This window comes from Oncorhynchus tshawytscha, linkage group LG03 (assembly GCF_018296145.1).
Source record: "Oncorhynchus tshawytscha isolate Ot180627B linkage group LG03, Otsh_v2.0, whole genome shotgun sequence".
Taxonomy (NCBI): domain Eukaryota; kingdom Metazoa; phylum Chordata; class Actinopteri; order Salmoniformes; family Salmonidae; genus Oncorhynchus; species Oncorhynchus tshawytscha.
In genome coordinates, this window is record NC_056431.1 from 32,148,646 (window position 1) to 32,164,221 (window position 15,576).

General features: G+C 43.5%; 1 protein-coding gene across 1 annotated transcript in view; it reads right to left on the bottom strand.

Annotated features, from left to right (window-relative positions):
- clybl (citrate lyase beta like) overlaps positions 1-15,576 on the bottom strand; it is a 213,777-nt gene that overhangs the window by 77,581 nt on the left and 120,620 nt on the right. Inside the window, exon 2 of the mRNA XM_024402713.2 lies at positions 1,809-2,022. Coding sequence (XP_024258481.1) covers positions 1,809-2,022 — 214 coding nt within the window. The remainder of the gene's footprint in view (positions 1-1,808; positions 2,023-15,576) is intronic.

A 15,576-nucleotide genomic window follows, 5' to 3' on the forward strand; every position in this document is an offset into this window, starting at 1 on the left:
GAACGCTAGCCTATAGGGTACGAAGAGAAGTTACGAAGGGGGGGGATGAAAGAGACAGGTGTAGCCGTCAGCTCCACTACAGGGTTTCAGCTTGCCCTCCTCCACCTCATCCCCCTCTTCTCCTCCTTCCCACTGATCTTACAGATATGATGATATGCGTAATAGTGTTAGTGCGGTCAGCCTTGTCTTCCCCCCACTATTTCCCTCCTCCTCCTCCTCTCCTTCTCTCTAGCCTTTTGCTCCTCTCCCCCTCCTCTCCGTTCCTCTCCTCTCAGGGTAGCAGTTAGCAGGCTCTGGGCAGCTCTCTTTCACTCCGTCTGTCAGTCGGGCAAGAACAGGGGCAGCGTGGGGGCCTGGCATCGGTTGGCACGGCGACAGGCCCGCTGTGCCGTTGTCATGGTGAAGGTAATCGCAGCGAGGGTTAGCTGCGAGCGTAGCGACTGTAGCTAACAACGTCGACAGAGAGACAAACAGGAAGGCCAGATAGCTTAGCTCTCTGGTGTAACGATGTTACACAATAATAGGTTAGCGGCGAGCTTGGATTCTCAAAGGTGATGATTGTGACAATATATCTTCTGCGGTCTTTCTTCACTCACCACTTAGCGTTTTCACAGATTTAATAGATTCTTTAAAACAATATTAGAGGGAAAAATATCTAAATCATAAATGCATTCAATGGCAGAATGTCATTATCAGTTATGCAGCATTAATTGGCAGTGTAAAATGGATGCCTGCACGCACACACACGAGAAGTGTAATTTAGCCCCGTAGGAAAATAAAGCGTCCTGTCTGAAGGTATACAACAAAACCCCCCATGGATTTCCAATTGCCACAATGCACAAAGCAGCTGAGAGAGTGGGAAGTGGAAGAGAGGGAGCCGGGGAGAAAAAGGTGCCTTTAATTAAAGAGTTAATAACTCATTTCAACATAGTACTAACCTAGCAAATAAATAATATATCACAGGGTTTGCCGCATTATGGCAGAATTATTTTTAAGCTAACATATGGTCGTGACAATTGACTGAATCCTGCTCCGACTCGGGAGCGCTGTTGTGGAGCGTTAGGCCGTCACCAGAACAGAAGGGTGGACAGTAATGGGATTAGTAGGAAGGGGATTCTTGGAATACAATACTATTTTTCCATGGTTGGCTATGTGTGTGCGCGCGTGTGTACACAATGCCACCTCTCCTCCACCTCCTCCACACAAAAACATAAAGCTTGTTGTTTCTAAACATTGACATCCTTAACAGGCTCACAGCTGTTTAGCCTGTCAGTCACAATAATCATCTTTCAGTTCATTCTCTTACGACAGAAACTGTCTGAGCCATATCAATCATCTTTATTATCATGACTTAAAAACCTTTTCCCCTTCTCTTCTTTCTTCTCCAACCAATCATGATTTCATAGGGTGGGCAGGGGAGGCCGGCGGGGCCAATGGGGAAGCTGTGTGGGCAGGATGAGAATGCTTTTTAACCTGCTGCATCTGCTGGCTTCCTGCTGGTTGCCCAGTTGGGACTCAGTGGGATGTGGTCACCTTGTTTTAAAGGCAGGGGATAGGGGGGCCAGGCCTTTGTGGTATTGTAATGGGGTGAAATTATCTTGTTTTAACCATCTCTTTTAGGTCATTTTCTCATTCACCACTGATTAAGGCCTGGCAGCACCTGGCTGACCGAGAGTGAGCTGGAATTAAGACTTTAGCCAAGGCAGAAGCTGACACACACACTTGGAGATGATTGTGCAAGTGTGTGTGTCGAGCGAGGTACACGTGTGTGTGTGTGTGTGTGCACACCCATATGTGTCTAATAGTACCTTCTTGCTGAGGGCCACTCCATCCTCACAGTCCAATACGGCACAGTCTAGACCACGCAGCGATGCCAGTTTCCTCAGCTTCCTCTCATCATTGCCGGGGCAGTAGAGCACGGCGCGCCGCGGCACATATCTCAGGTTGGTACAAGCTATGTGATGGCTGTGACATCCACCATGACACCATGGTAAAGCCACAGACAGGAACCAGCGAGTGTCCCTGTCAAACAAAGGGTCATATAAATGTATAGGCCTATATGTAGAAACACACATGCACAAGTGTATGCTGCAACAATAATTATAAAAGTAAAACAAACATAACCTCACAGTAGGCCAACAATTAAATGCCATGCACTGTTATAACTGCTGTACATGGATGTTTCAACACACTGTAGAAGTGTATGTCATTTTGTGTTCAATCCCCATTGACAATGATCTTGCCCCAGAATTAAGACCCATACAATTGGAAAGGGACATTCCTGAAAGTTCTGGTTTCCTTTCCTAACCCTCGTTGGAAAACCTTAGCTGTTTCTCTTTTGGTCCTCCATTCAAGTGAATGAGCTGTGTTGACCTGGGCTTGGAAAGCCTTTACCAGTGACAAGATCACAAACATATGCAAATGCTCTCCAGTAGGGCTTAGCACATCCAGTTGAATACACTTATTAAAGACAGTGTGTGTGTGTGTGTGTGTGTGTGTGTGTGTGTGTGTGCGCATGTATGCACACAAGTGTGTGTGTGTGTGTACTCTAAAGTTTGGACAACACAGCAAATCTTCATAGAATAACCAAAAATCAGAGGCTGGCTCTAGCAAATAGAAGAGACAATACAAACACCACAGAGCCTATGGAGAGACACGCAGTCACTCACATGAAAATAGTAATGTTTAGATTAGCACACATTTAACCAAATACATGAACACAAAACACACATTCACATACACCATGTAAACACACACACTCTTTTTAGTCAGTCACACAGCAATAATCACAGCTATGACACAGCACACACTCGTCACATCTTAATTATTGTTCTGTCGCACAGGCTGCTCAAACTATTAGCCCTAATGAATGGCCTAAATGATTAGGATCACATATATCTAATTACAGTAGGAAACAGCCTCTCTGCTGTCACTGCAGTCTCCCTAAACCTCCAAGGTCCTCTCCGAGGGATCATATTTATAGAAAGCGAGAAGAAAGGGAGAGAAGAGGGGGATATGGTGCTCCTTGTAAAAAGGAAGAGGGACAGAAGCCTTCTCTTTTCTAGTCTTTTGTTCTCCTTAAAGGTGCTAAAGTCCTTTTAATAGCCACTTAAACCCATCGACCATGCTTATGAATGCCCTGCAGAATCAATTTGAGGGCCTAATCTGGAGCAGGGGGATGATGCAACTAGAGCAGGACAAATAAAGCCAATTCAGGTGGTTTTAGTTCTCTCTTTAGTGGGTCTCAGGTACACATACAGTAAGGCTCTCTGTGGGGGTCTCCTCGAACGCTAGTGTGTTTAGATTTGGTAAGTAACAACATCTCACAAAGGACTAAAGGCTAGAGGGCAGAAGGAATATGCAAAAGTAGCAAGCCTGTGTGAGTCATGTTGATTGGAGGGAACAGAGGTAAAGAGGGAGGGTCTTGCTGGATGTCACTTTGGGGGACAAAAAGCTATAGGGCCATATTGACGAAGGAGAAAAAAAAAAAAGCTCAATTAGAATGAAAAATAAAGAGGGTGTGGGAGATGGAGGAGGGAGGTAGAGGTCAGAAGGGGGGTGAGGGATGGAGGGTGGTGGTTGTTGAGACCCAAATGAAGCCCTCTCCATTCAGCACAGACCGCTCTGGGGTGAATGGTTAAAGAGACATTTTAAGTGCCCACTTGAAAGGCGAATAAATTATAATGTAAGTGAGGGACGCTTACCAGAAGATGTTGGCGGTAATTAAGGAATAGATTTCAGAAAAAATGTAAAAGACTACAGAAAAGGGGAAAGAGCAGAGAGAAAAGGAGGAGGGAGAGAAAAGTGAGAGGAGAGAAGAAAGAGGGATAGAGAAGGGCCCTTTTATGTGGAGTCACCAGAGACAGAAGAGGAGTGGGAGACCAGATCAGCTGACACAGAGGTCAGACACCACACTCAGCATTTCTCAAATCTCTCCCTTTTCTTCTATCTATTGTTCGCTCTCTCTTCCCCCATTTTAGCTCAGTCCAGGAAGGTTGCCGTCGCAGTAACCTGGCGACTGCAAGAGGGAAGAGGGGAAAGGTGAGGTCAGTGTGATAGATGTGAGACCCGTTTCAGGAAACTAGAAGTATGTCGCAAGTCACGACTTCACAGGAGAGCCATTTAAACAAGGTTTGCTTTATTTGATGGTCCGATCATATAGGACCATTAAAAAAAGCAAACCCTTTTTAGCCCAAGCTGTAGGAGAAAGCGGGAGGTGCACTGGAAAGACCAGTGTTAGTTTTCCTCAGCTCAGAGTTTAGACAGTGTAAATTAGCCTACTGGTTTCAATGCAGCGGGTGCTTGCAATTAGGATTTTCGGCACAGGTACACCTGTGCCTGTGTGCGCAATAGCAGGTTAAAGCATACAGATGTAGGATCTTAATTTGATCACCCTATTGCAAGAAACTGTCCTGAAATGCAGAAATGTATCAATCCCTACAAACATGTCTATTAATTATAATCCACAAAAAAAAAATCACATTTCCTGTTGCTGCAGGATTATTTTCCTGCTGTATAAAACTGGCTGAAATGAAGATCAAACAAATCTGTATACCCTTAGCTAACTGAAGTGTTGAATTTGTGATGCTGTGCGGTTTGTTGCAACTTTCTTGCTACCTTACAACTTCATATTTTTTACATTCACATTTTTAATAACCATTTAATATTTGTATTTTTCCCCCCTCGGTCAACTTTCATTCAACCTTTTTACCACGGATACTTTATCTGGACATGGTTCTACAGGAGCTCCTCCAGCCGAAGCTAAGTAGTAACATTAACACATGCCATCTAATTGCAGTCGCTGTACTCAGGAAAAGGAAAACTAGCGCCTTATGGTGAGGATAGCCGTGCTGCAAGCTCAACTTCAGACGCAATCGTTAGACAAGGACAATATAAGTGCAGGAAAGGATGAAACAGCGTTTGTGCCACCAATAAGTACAGATAGTAGTATAAGTCCCCTCACACAGCAGAAAAGTAAATAAAAACAATATGGGGATGAGGTAGGTAGATTGGATGGGCTATTTACAGACGGGCTATGTACAGCTGCAGCGATCGGTTAGCTGTTTAAAGTTAGTGAAGGAAATATAAGTATCCAGCTTCAGCGATTTTTGCAATTTGTTCTAGTCATTGGCAGCAGAGAACTGGAAGGAAAGGCAGCCAAAGGAGGTGCTGGCTTTGGGGATGACCAGTGAGATATACCTGCTGGAGCGCGTGCTACGTGTGGGTGTTGTTATTGTGACCAGTGAGCTGAGATAAGGTGGAGCTTTACCTACCATAGACTTACAGCGGGGCAAAAAAGTATTTAGTCAGCCAACAATTGTGCAAGTTCTCCCACTTAAAAAGATGAGAGGCCTGTAATTTTCATCATAGGTACACGTCAACTATGACAGACAAAATGAGAAAAAAAATCCAGAAAATCACATTGTAGGATTTTTTTATGAATTTATTTGCAAATTATGGTGGAAAATAAGTATTTGGTCAATAACAAAAGTTTATCTCAATACTTTGTTATATACTGTATGTAGATGACCTGGAGCCAGTGGGTCTGGCAATGAATATGTAGAGAGGACCAGCCGACTAGAGCATACAGGTCGCAGTGGTGGGTGGTATATGGGGCTTTGGTGACAAAACGGATTGAACTGTGATAGACCGCATACAGTTTTCTGAGTAGAGTGTTGGAGGCTATTTTGTAAATGACATTGCCAAAGGTTTTTGTTAACTTCTAAAGGTATAGGGGGCAGCATTTTCACTTTTTGATAAATAGTGTGCCCAATTTCAACTTCCTGTTACTCATGCCAAGAATATAAGATATGCATATCATTCAAATATTTGGATAGAATTTGGATAGAAAGCACTCTGAAGTTTCTAAATCATATCTGTGAGTATAACAGAACTTATGTAGCAGGCAAAACCCCGAGGACTAACTGTTCAGAATGGTTTTTTTTTAGGTCTCTGTCTGTTCGGTGAGTTCTCTTTGGGAAACAATATTTCTTAGGAACTTGTTTTCAGTTCCTACCGCTTCCACTGGATGTCACCAGTCTTTGTAATTTGGTTGAGGTTATTCCTTTGTCCAATGAAGAAGTACGGCCATCTAGGAACTGCGTAACACTGTTGAGAGTTGCGCAAGACTTGAAAAGTAGCTTGGTTTGTTGTCTTCCTGTATTGAACACAGATAGACCAGTCTTCAATTTGATCTATCATTAACGTTTAAAAATACCTAAAGTTGTATTACAATAGTAGTTTGAAATGTTTTGGCAAAGTTTACAGGCAACATTTGAAATATTTTGTAGTGACATTGCTGTTTTTTTTCTGGATCAAACGCGCCAAATAAATTGACATTTTGGATATATATGGATGGAATTAATCGAACAAAAGGACCAATTGTGATGTTTATGGGACATATTGGAGTGCCAACAAAAGAAGCTCGTCAAAGGTAAGGCATGTTTAATAATTTATTTCTGCGTTTTGTGTAGCGCCTGCAGGGTTGAAATATGCTACCCTCTTTGTTTACTATTGTGCTATCATCGGATAATAGCTTCTTATGCTTTCCCCGAAAAGCCTTTTTAAAATCTGACATGTTGGCTGGATTCACAACGAGTGTAGCTTTAATTGAGTATCTTACATGTGTGATTTAATGAAAGTTAGATTTTTATATCATTTTATTTGAATTTGCCGCGCTGCATTTCCCCTGGCTTTTGGCCAAGTGGAACGCAAGCATCCCCTATACCATAAGAAGTTAACATAGTATCCAAAGAAGGGCCAAATGTATACAGAATGTTGTCTGCGTAGAGGTGGATCAGAGAATCACCAACACCAAGAGCGACATCATTGATATATACAGAGAAAAGAGTCGGCCCGAGAATTAAACCCTGTGGTACCCCCATAGAGACTGCCAGAGGTCCGGACAACATGCCCTCCAATTTGACACACTGAACTCTGTCTGAGAAGTAGTTGGTGAACCAGGCTAGGCAGTCATTTGAGAAACCAAGGCTGTTGAGTCTTCCGATAAGAATACGGTGATTGACAGAGTCGAAAGCCTTGGCCAGGTCAAAGAAGATTGCTGCACAGTACTGTCTTTTATCGATGACGGTTATGATATCGTTTAGTACCTTGAGCGTGGCTGAGGTGCACCTGTGACCAGTTCGGAAACCGGATGGCACAGCGGAGAAGGTACAGTGGGATTCTAAATGGTCAGTGATCTGTTTATTAACTTGGCTTTCGAAGACTTAGGAAGGCAGGGCAGGATGGATATAGTCTATAACAGTTTGGGTTTAGAGTGTCACCCCATAATATTAGCTATGCGGACGATACACAGCTGTACATTTCGATGAAGCATGGTGAAGCCTCAAAATTGCCCTCCCTGGAAGCCTGTGTTTCAGACATAAGGAAGTGGATGGTGGCAAAAGTTTTACTTTTAATCTCAGACAAAACGGAGTTGCTAGATCTAGGTCCCAAGAAACAAAGAGATCTTCTGTTGAATCTGACAATTAATCTTGATGGTTGTACAGTTGTCACAAATAAATCAGCGAAGGACATTGGCATTACTCTGGACCCTGATCTCTCTTTTGACGAACATATCAAGAATATTTCAAGGCCAGCTTTTTTCCATCTTCGTAATATTGCAAAAATCAGAAACTTTGTCAAAAAATGTGGCAGAAAAGGTAATCAATGCTTTTATCACTTCTAGACTCGACTACTGCAATGCTCTACTTTCCGGCTACCTGGATAAAGCACTAGATAAACCTCACTTAGTGCTAAACATGGCAGATGGAGTCTAGTCAAGATTCTAAGAATATGATCATAGTACTCCAGTACTATCCTCTCTACTACACTGGCTCCTATTAAGGCTATGGCTGATTTCAAGGTTTTACTGCTAACCTACAAAGCATTACATGGGCTCACTCCTACCGATCTCTCCGATTTGGTCCTGTCCCTCAAATTTCTAAGCAAACAGTTGGAGACAGGGCTTTCTCCTATAGAGCTCAATTTTAATGGAATGGTCTGCTTATCCATGTGAGAGACGCAGACTCGGTCTCGACCTTTACATCTTTATTGAAGACTCATCTCTTCAGTAGGTCCTATGATTGAGTGTAGTCAGGCCCAGGAGTGTGAAGGTGAACGAAAGGCACTGGAGCGACAAACCACCCTTGCTGTCTCTGCCTGGTCGGTTCCCCTCTCTTCACTGGGATTCTCTGCCTCTGACCCTATTCCGGGGGCTGAGTCACTGGCTTACTAGTGTTCTTCCATGCCATCTCTAGGAGATGTGTGTCATTTGAGTGGGTTGAGTCACTGACGTGATCTTCCTGTCCGGGTTGGCGCCCCATCAAGTTTGTGCCGTGGGGAAGATCTTCGTGGGCTATACTCAGCCTTGTCTCAGGGTAGCAAGTTGGTGGTTTGAAGATATCCCTCTAGCGGTGTGGGGGATGTGCTTTGGCAAAGTAGGTGGGGTTATATCCTGCCTGGACCTGTCCGGGACAGGGTCACAGTGTCTCCCGACGCCTCCTGTATCACAGTGTCTCCCGACCCCTCCTGTCTCAGACCCTAGTATCTATGCTGCAGTAGTTTGTGTCGGGGGCTAGGGTCAGTCTGTTACATCTGGAGTACTTATCAAATCAAATTTTATTTGTCACATACACATGGTTAGCAGATGTTAATGCGAGTGTAGCGAAATGCTTGTGCTTCTAGTTCCGACAATGCAGTAATAACCAACAAGTAATCTAACTAACAATTCCAAAACTACTGTCTTATACACAGTGTAAGGGGATAAAGAATATGTACATAAGGATATATGAATGAGTGATGGTACAGAGCAGCATAGGCAAGATACAGTAGATGGTATCGAGTACAGTATATACATATGAGATGAGTATGTAAACAAAGTGGCATAGTTAAAGTGGCTAGTGATACATGTATTACATAAGGATGCAGTCGATGATATAGAGTACAGTATATAAACAGTATATACTGTTTTTCAGTCTCTCGGTCCCAGCTTTGATGCACCTGTACTGACCTCGCCTTCTGGATGATAGCGGGGTGAACAGGCAGTGGCTCGGGTGGTTGATGTCCTTGATGATCTTTATGGCCTTCCTGTAACATCGGGTGGTGTAGGTGTCCTGGAGGGCAGGTAGTTTGCCCCCGGTGATGCGTTGTGCAGACCTCACTACCCTCTGGAGAGCCTTACGGTTGAGGGCGGAGCAGTTGCCGTACCAGGCGGTGATACAGCCCGCCAGGATGCTCTCGATTGTGCATCTGTAGAAGTTTGTGAGTGCTTTTGGTGACAAGCCGAATTTCTTCAGCCTCCTGAGGTTGAAGAGGCGCTGCTGCGCCTTCTTCACGATGCTGTCTGTGTGAGTGGACCAATTCAGTTTGTCTGTGATGTGTATGCCGAGGAACTTAAAACTTGCTACCCTCTCCACTACTGTTCCATCGATGTGGATAGGGGGTGTTCCCTCTGCTGTTTCCTGAAGTCCACAATCATCTCCTTAGTTTTGTTGACGTTGAGTGTGAGGTTATTTTCCTGACACCACACTCCGAGGGCCCTCACCTCCTCCCTGTAGGCCGTCTCGTCGTTATTGGTAATCAAGCCTACCACTGTTGTGTCGTCCGCAAACTTGATGATTGAGTTGGAGGCGTGCGTGGCCACGCAGTCGTGGGTGAACAGGGAGTACAGGAGAGGGCTTAGAACGCACCCTTGTGGGGCCCCAGTGTTGAGGATCAGCGGGGAGGAGATGTTGTTGCCTACCCTCACCACCTGGGGGCGGCCCGTCAGGAAGTCCAGTACCCAGTTGCACAGGGCGGGGTCGAGACCCAGGGTCTCGAGCTTGATGACGAGCTTGGAGGGTACTATGGTGTTGAATGCCGAGCTGTAGTCGATTATCATGTCTTATCCAATGTCCTGAGTGAATTTAAGTATGCTCCCTCTAATTATCTCTCCCCTCCCAGAGGACCTGAGCCATGGGACCATGCCTCAGGACTACCTGGCCTGATGACTGCTGCTCCAGTTTCAACTGTTCTGCCTGCGGCTATGGAACCCTGACCTGTTCACCGGATGTGCTACCTTGTCCCGTAACTGCCATTTTTGACTTTCTCTCTCTACCGCACCTGCAGTCTCGAACTCTGAATGCTCGGCTATGAAAAGCCAACTGACATTTACTCCTGAGGTGCTGACCTGTTGCACCCTCAACAACTACTGTGATTATTATTATTTGACCCTGCTGGTCATCTGTTCTCAGCGATCACTGCCTCATTGCCTGCATCCGTAAATGGGTCTGCGACCAAACAACCACCCCTCATCACTGTCAAACGCTCCCTGAAACACTTCTGCGAGCAGGCCTTTCTAATCGACCTGGCCGGGGTATCCTGGAATGACATTGACCTCATCCCGTCAGTAGATGATGCCTGGCTATTCTTTAAAAGTGCCTTCCTCACCATCTTAAATAAGCATGCCCCTCTCAAAAAATGTATAACTAGGAATAGATATAGTCCTTGGTTCACGCCAGACCTGTCTGCCCTTGACCAGCACAAAAACATCCTGTGGCATTATAGCCCCCATGATATGCAAATTTTCAGGGACGTTAGGAACAAATACACACAGGCAGTTAGAAAAGCTAAGGCAAGCTTTTTCAAACAGAAATTTGCATCCTGTAGTACTAACTCAAAAAAGTTCTGGGACACTGTAAAGTCCATGGAGAATAAGGGCACCTCCTCCCAGCTGCCCACTGCTCTGAGGCTAGGAAACATTGTCACCACCGATAAATCCACTATAATTGAGAATTTCAATAAGCATTTCTCTACGGCTGGCCATGCTTTCCACATGGCTACCCCTACCCCGGTCAACTGCCCGGCACCCTCCACAGCAACCCGCCAAAGCACCCACCATTTCTCCTTTACCTAAATCCAGATAGCCGATGTTCTGAAAGAGCTGCAAAATCTGGACCCCTACAAATCAGCAGGGCTAGACAATCTGGACCCTCTCTTTCTAAAATTATCTGCCGAAATTGTTGCAACCCCTATTACTAGCCTGTTCAACCTCTCTTTCGTATTGTCTGAGATTCCCAAAGATTGGAAAGATGCCGCGGTCATCCCCCTCTTCAAAGGGGGTGACACTTTAGACCCAAACTGCTACAGACCTATATCTATCCTACCCTGTCTTTCTAAGGTCTTCGAAAGCCAAGTTAACAAACAGATTACTAACCATTTCGAATCCCACCATACCTTCTTCGCTATGCAATCTGGTTTCAGAGCTGGTCATGAGGGCACCTCAGCCACGCACAAGTTCTAAACGACATCATAACCGCCCTCGATAAGAGACATTACTGTGCAGCCGTATTCATTGACCTGGCCAAGGCTTTCGACTCTGTCAATCACAACATTCTTATTGGCAGACTCGACAGCCTTGGTTTCTCAAATGATTGCCTCGTCTGGTTTACCAACTACTTCTTTGATAGAGTTCAGTGTGTCAAATCGGAGGGCCTGTTGTCTGGACCTCTGACAGTCTCTATGGGTGTGCCACAGGGTTCAATTCTCGGGCCGACTCTCTTTTCTGTATACATCAATGATGTTGCTCTTGCTGCTGGTGATTCTCTGATCCACCTCTACGCAGACGTCAGCATTCTGTATACTTCTGTACTTAGCCTATCTGTAAACAGCCCATCTATCTACCTACCTCATCCCCATACTGGTATTTATTTATTTATTTTGCTCCTTTGCACCCCAGTATCTCTACCTGCACATTCATCTTCTGCCGATCTATCATTCCAGTGTTTAATTGCTATATTGTAATTACTTCGCCACCATGGCCTATTTATTTCCTTAACTTACCTCATTTGCACTCACTGTATATAGACTTTTTGTTTTCTTTTGTTCTACTGTATTATTGACTGTATGTTTTTTTAAATTCCATGTGTAACTCTGTGTTGTATGTGTCGAATTGCTACGCTTTATCTTGGCCAGGTCGCAGTTGCAAATGAGAACTTGTTCTCAACTAGCCTACCTGGTTAAATGAAGGTGAAAAAAAAATAATAATAAATCTATGAACGTTTTAAAATCTCGGCCATGTTCTGTTATAATCTCCACCCGGCATAGCCAGAAGAGGACTGGCCACACCTCAGAGCCTGGATCCTCTATAGGTTAGTTCCTAGGTTCCTGCCTTTCTAGGGCCTTTCTAGGGAGTTTTTCCTAGTCACCGTGCTTCTACACCTGCATTGCTTGCTCTTTGGGGTTTTAGGCTGGGTTTCTGTATAGCACTTTGTGACATTGCCTGGTGTAAAAAGGGCTTTACAAATAGATTTGATTGATTGATTGATCAGTTTACTACTGCACTGTAGAGTAAATGATTGTGGGATATGTCTTACTACTACTACTACAGTATTACCTTGGAGGGCTTATGGATAAATGAAAAACGGGATTGTTTAGAGAGGAATTTACTCGAATGCATGCACATACACATGCACACAAAGAGCCAAAACCACCATGTCTTATACAGTTGAAGTTGGAAATTTACATACACTTTAGCCAAATACATTTAAACTCAGTTTTTCACATTCCTGACAATTCCTGACATTTAATCCTAGAAAAAATGTCATGTTTTAGGTCAGTTAGGATTACCACTTTATTTTAAGAATGTGAAATGTCAGAATAAAAGTAGAGAGAATGATTTATTTAAGCTTTTATTTCTTTCATCACATTCCCAGTGGGTCAGAAGTTTACATACACTCCATTAGTATTTGGTAGCATTGTCTGTAAATTGTTCAACTTGGAGCAAACGTTTCGGGTAGCCTTCCACAAGCTTCCCACAATAAGTTGGGTGAATTTTGGCCAATTCCTCCTGACAGAGATGGTGTAACGGTCAAAAATTTGCAGGCCTCCTTGCTCGAACACACTTATTCAGATCTGCCCATAAATTTTCTATAGGACTCAGGTCAGGGCTTTGTGATGGCCACTCCAATATCTCGACTTTGTTGTCCTTAAGCTATTTTGCCACAACTTTGGAAGTATGCTTGGGGTCATTGTCCATTTGGAAGACACATTTGCGACCAAACTTTAACTTCCTGACTGTCTTGAGATGTTGTTTCAATATATCCACATAATTTTCCGTCCTCATGATGCCATCTATTTTGTGAAGTACACCAGTCCCCCCTGCAGCAAATTTTTTTCCTCCAAACATAACGATGGTCATTACGGCCAAACTGTTTATTTATTTATTCATCAGACCTGAGGACATTTCTCCAAAAAGCACAATCTTTGTCCCCATGTGCAGTTGCAAACCGTAGTCTGGCTTTTATATGGCGATTTTGGAGCAGTGGCTTCTTCATTGCTGAGCGGCTTTTCAGGTTACGTCGATATAGGACTAGTTTTACTGTGGCTATAGATACTTTTGTACCTGTTTCCTCCAGCATCTTCACAAGGTCATTTGCTGTTGTTCTGCGATTGATTTGCAATTTTCGCACCAAAGTTCGATCATCTCTAGGAGACAGAATGCGTCTCCTTCCTGAGCGGTATGACAGTTGCGTGGTCCCATGGTGTTTATACTTGCATACTATTGTTGAACGTGGTACCAGCTCCATTTGGAAATTGCTCCCAGGGATGAACCAGACTTGTGGAGGTCTACAAGAGGCACTGAGTTTGAAGGTAGGCCTTGAAATACATCCACAGGTACACCTCCAATTGACTCAAATTACGTCAATTAGCCTATCAGAAGCTTCTAAAGCCATGACACAATTTTCTGGAATTTTCCAAGCTGTTTAAAGGCACAGTCAACATGGTGTATGCAAACTTCTGACCCACTGGAATTGTAATACAGTGAATGAATTTGTCTGTAAACAATTGTTGGAAAAATTACTTGTGTCATGCACAAAGTATGTCCTAACCGACTTGCCAAAACTATAGTTCGTTAACAAGAAATTTGTGGAGTGGTTGAAAAATGAGTTTTAATGACTCCAACCTAAGTGTATGTAAACTTCCGACTTCAACTGTATGTCTACTCAAATCCACAGGAACTTCATTCTCCACCACAACAACAAATATGCTGGGAAACTCTTACAATACCATCATCAGCTGTGTTCAACATGAGGGAAAGTACTGCCAAGACCTACGATTGGCTTTACACGTCAGCCTAGGATAATGATCTGTCATTGTTTTCTAGCCATTTATGCCTTTTGATGTGTACTAAAAGCTGAATTACAGTAACACATAAAATTAACACATTTCAATGAATAAGAAATAAGAAATGAATAACAAAATCAAAACGTCAGAGTTGAGGCAAGAAATGTATGTAGAACCGTCTGAGAGGTGGAGGGAGTAGGGAGCATCTTAGTCAGTCACAGCCAGGGAGGTAAATGATTGAGGGTTTAAATGTTACATGTTCAACTGTTCGATAGTTTTTTCAAGCAAAGAATACCTGTGGAAAGGACATTACATACTGAAGTTGTATAAAATACCAATACATTTACATTGTGATGTGCCTAGTTGACAATAGTCTGACATTTGCCATGGGTGGAAAGAAACTTTAAAGTAAAGTTGAGAAGGTGGGTAAAACTAAGTTCCACCATTCACACCCTACTACAACAACCTGCTTTAACAAACCAGTGATTGAAACAGTAAGCAAACACTTAAAGACATGCTCCGGGGACTCCTAAGTATAAATTAAACCTCCTGCTTTGGGCTGGATGTGTTAATGTGTAGTTCATACATGCATAATCTATGAGCAGAATTACTGTCTTATCTCAATTAGCCACGACATCCCTAGTTTCATTTTTCTGGAAGCTGTGCTGTGCCATTTTCCCCCACGTGGGCCAGGGCCCTAACAATTCAAGTTCTAGCCAATGAGCATCAGCCCCTCCCCATTTGAGTGACAGCTAGCAAGATATGCACACACAGCAGAGCAAGAACAAGGAAGTGGTGCACATGTCTGCACATATGTGACGTAGTACGCAATTATTGGGGAACACTTTTGGCTCCTGAGCGCTACTTTCAGAAATACTGGCTAAAATGCATCCAAAAATATGAGAGAAACTCTTTGAATTGCCTCTTCCCTCAAACACCGCTAACAAGAATGCGCTTATTTTGAAATCATGTATTTTATTAAAGTGTTGTTCCGATACTCATCTGGTGTTGAGTCAGCCCAGAAAAGCTGAGGAATTGAATAGACATAATGGCAGAACTGGTGGTGAAAATTAACAATGTAATATTCACATAAAAACTCCAAAACGATGTTATTGTAAAAAAACAGGCTGTCATAAACATTATTGGTACATTACAGTAGCTAAAATAGAGCTTGAACCATTTTAAATATATATGACACATACACACGTGCACGCACGGGCACACACATGCATACACCATTGCTACAACCATATAAGCAATCTGGATCCTTTTATTTACACTATCGCACATCTGGTTGGCATTTTCCCGCCGTTAAAACCATGATATATGTTTTATACGTTTAACAGTCCCTGAAGTACTGTACTGCGCTGCAACATTACCAAATTATTTTCCTCCTACCTCTCTTTTTTACATGAAAGGTTATGATAACACGGGGCGGGGCGGCTAACATTAGCGGCTGTAAAGTGCTGGGAG